General features: G+C 44.4%; 1 protein-coding gene across 1 annotated transcript; it reads right to left on the bottom strand.

Moving 5' to 3' along the window:
• Nucleotides 1-2,487: 2,487 nt before the first annotated feature.
• Nucleotides 2,488-2,847, bottom strand: LOC111525461 (60S ribosomal protein L37a-like). The gene has a single exon (XM_023190879.2). It carries the CDS (start codon nucleotides 2,823-2,825, stop codon nucleotides 2,547-2,549), a length of 279 nt encoding a protein of 92 aa, XP_023046647.2. The 5' UTR covers nucleotides 2,826-2,847; the 3' UTR covers nucleotides 2,488-2,546.
• Between the last annotated feature and the right edge of the window lie 808 nt (nucleotides 2,848-3,655).

Here is a 3,655-nt window from a genome sequence, read left to right as displayed (position 1 = left end):
ATAAATGCATAAGCAAAATATGGTATATCTTTACAACAAAATATTCTTCAGCCTAAAAAGAAATGAAATTCTGCAATATGGTACAACATGGATGAACCTTGAGGGCATTATGCTAAGTGAAATAAACCAGTCACACAGACATGCAAAACTGTATGATTCCACTTATAGGAGGTACTTAGACTGATCAAAATCATACTGACAGAAAGAACAGTGGTTGCCAGGGACTTGGAGAGTGAAATGGAGTGTTGTGGGGGGTTTTGTATTTTTTGTTTGTTTTCTTGAAACATGGTCTTGCTTTGTCATCCAGGCTGGAGTGTAGTGATGCAATCATAGCTCACGACAGCTTCGACCTCTTGGGTCAAGTGATCCTCCTACCTTAGCCTCCTGAGTAGCTGGGACTACAGGCATGCACCACTATACCTGGCTAATTTTTTTTTGAGATGGAAGGGGGGGTCTCCCTATGTCGCCCAGGCTGGTCTTGAACTCCTGGGCTCAGAAGTTAGCCAGGCATGGAGGTGCACGCCTGTGGTCCAAGCTACTCAGGAGGCTGAGATGGGAGGATCACTTGAGCTCGGGAGGTCGAGATTACAGAAAGCTGTGATCCCACTATTGCACTCCATCCTTCCATCTCAGCCTCCCAAAGTGTTTAGATTACAGGCGTGAGTCACTGAACCTGGCCTGAATTGTTTAATGGTTACAGGGTTTCTGTTTTACAAGAGTTCTGGAGCTGGATTGTAGTGATGACTGTACAACAATGTGAAAACTTAACACTGAACTGTACATTTAAAAAAACGTTAAGATGGACGGGCATAGTGGCTCATGCCTGTTATCCCAAAACTTTAGGAGGCCAAAGCGGGTGGTCACTTGAGGTCAGGAGTTCGAGACCAGCCTGGCCAACATGGTGAAACCCTGCCTCAACTAAAACTACAAAAATTAGCTGGGCATGGTATCAGGTGTTTGAAATCCCAGCTACTTAGGAGGCTGAGGCAGGAGAATCACTTGAACCTGGGAGGTGGAGGTTGCAGTGAGCCGAGATCCCACCATTGCACTCCAGCCTGGGCAACAGAGCAAGACCCCTCTAAAAAAAAAAAAGGTTAAGACAGCAAATTCAGCACATTTTATGTTATGTATTTTTTTATCACAACTTTTTTAAAATCCCGGTTTCAGTTACAGAACAGAATATAAATATTATAAACTCTGACAAGCTAAAACTGAGCATCCCATGGACAGATGTCAGGAGTTAGGGTGGAGGGGGCGGAAGAGAGGTGAAGGATGAGTTACGGCATTGATCTTCTTATCCTCCATAAGGGAAAGTTCATTGATGCCATCTAAAGTTGGAAAACATAGGCAGCAGAGGGTAAGTGTATTATTTAGAGTGGTAAAGATAGCTATAAGTGAGGCTAAAAACAACCACGTAACTGAAAAAAAAAAAAATCGAGTACAAGCCAAATTTCTTCCTGAGCAAATTCCAAAGTCAATTTTATACCATGTAAAGTTGGTATCTCCAGAAGAAGCAGCAATAAATATACGATGGGAATTACAGTGGTGAGAAAAATTCCAAAATGCATTAATAGCCATTCCATGGTGGCAGAATCGTGTCAGTTTCAAGGTGGGATCAAGCTTCTATGAGATGCAGTACCTGTTCCTGCCCCATCGGTGCCCCCTGTACCCAAGCCGTATCTCAGTAATTCCCTCTTTCCCATCTACCAAATCCATTTCCAGAACTTTCATTATTTGAAATAACCCACCATCCAGCTCCAGAACTCTTTTCATCATGTAAAACTGAAACTCTGTAACCATTAAACAACTTGGGCTGGTTCTTCAAGACCTGCCGAATTATTACCTTTCTGGAGGGGTCCCTTCAAGACTCCCTCCTGCTCCTTCGTGACCCTCAGTCCTGTATTCCTGAATCCTAGAACTTGCCTTACTCTGGTAGCTAAGTGTATTCCTCACCCCCTAAAAGCCATCCTTGATAACTAAGGCTGCATGCCTCCAGGTACGAGGGGCGTGGCTTCAGCCTCTCAGTCTTCTACGACTTAGGAATAAGAGCCATGTCAGGGACCGGGCGCGGTGGCTCACGCCTGTAATCCCAGCACTTTGGGAGGCTGAGGCGGGCAGATCATGAGGTCAGGAGATCAAGACCATCCTGGCTAACACGGAGAAACCCCGTCTCTACTAAAAATACAAAAAATTAGCCGGGCGTGGTGGCGGGTGCCTGTGGTCCCAGCTACTTGGGAGGCTGAGGCAGGAGAATGGCGTGAACCCGGGAGACTGAGCTTGCAGTGAGCCGGGATCGCACCACTGCACTCCAGCCTGGGCGACAGAGCAAGACTCCGTCTCAAAAGAACCATGTCAGGGAGTTGTAGAAGTGTGAAGTGTCCAGTTTTATAGGAAGATGGTTTGAAGATAACAGATCCACAATGACTAAAGAGCTCTTTGTATGGTTGGACATTTTTTTCTATATTATTCTCTCTTTTTTTTTTTTTGGTTACATAAATTAACCCATTTATTATAGGCCAGTGATGTCTCAAAGAGTAGAAGAGCGTCTACTGGTCTTTCAACTCCTTCAGTCTTCTGATGGCGGACTTTACCGTGACAGCGGAAGTGGTATTGTATGTCCAGGCACCGCCGGCCACTGTTTTCATGCAGGAACCACAGCGCCAGATCCCCACAGCTTGTCTCTTCATCTTGGTTTTGCCACAGAAAGAGCAAGTGTACTTGGCGTGCTGGCTGATTTCAATTTTCTTCACCATTTTCCGGAGGAAGGCCCCATAGCGGGTTCCGTATTTACCGACGATCCCGACTTTCTTGGTACGTTTGGCCATGTCGCATTGAACTAGGTCCGAGCCCAGAGCAATTTTTTCTATATTATTCTCATTATGTTTTCAAATTTCCTACAGTGATTTTTTTTATTATTTCATTTTAAAAAGTTACACTCCCTCCAAAACAAACAAACAAACAAAAAATACAAAAATTTAGTATAGCACCTGGCATATACAAAAATTTAGTATAGCACCTGGCATAGACCAGCCTCAACAAATGCTAATTCAGTCTTCTTACCCCTCCATACAGGTGGGGGTTTTTTTGTTTGTTGTTTTTGTTTTGTTTTGTCTTGTTTTATTCTTTGGGGTCTGGGACACCTTTGTCAACCCCATGAAAGCTGTAGACACCTTCCCCATCAGCAATTGTGCACACAAACACACACATACACACAAAATGTTTTTCATGTGATTATTTTAGGGTAAAATAAATAAATGAGTGAATGAATGAATGAACAAATATATAAATGAAGAGGTCTACAAAGCCACAGAAGCAGCATTACCTCAGGCTCCCCCAGCATAACCTAGGTAGCAGAAGTCAAGGCCAGCTAGGTGCCGTAATCCAAGTACTTTGGGAGACTGAGGCAGGAGGATCACTTGCATCCAGGAGTTTGAGACCAGCCTGCGCAACACAGCGAGACCCCCATCTCTACAAAAAATAAAAAATCATCCAGGCATAGTGGTGCGCACCTGTAGTCCCAGCTACTCAAGAGGCTGACTTGAACTTGGGAGGTCAAAGCTGTTGTGAGCTGTGATCCTGCCACTGCACTCCAGCCTGGGTGACAGAGTGAGATCCTGTCTCAAAAAAAAAATGGTCAAGGCCAAAAAATACAGGT

Source organism: Piliocolobus tephrosceles, chromosome 16 (genome assembly GCF_002776525.5).
Source record: "Piliocolobus tephrosceles isolate RC106 chromosome 16, ASM277652v3, whole genome shotgun sequence".
Classification (NCBI taxonomy): Eukaryota; Metazoa; Chordata; class Mammalia; order Primates; family Cercopithecidae; genus Piliocolobus; species Piliocolobus tephrosceles.
The sequence above is the reverse complement of the archived record's forward strand: the minus strand, read 5'-3'. Positions and strand labels throughout refer to the sequence as shown.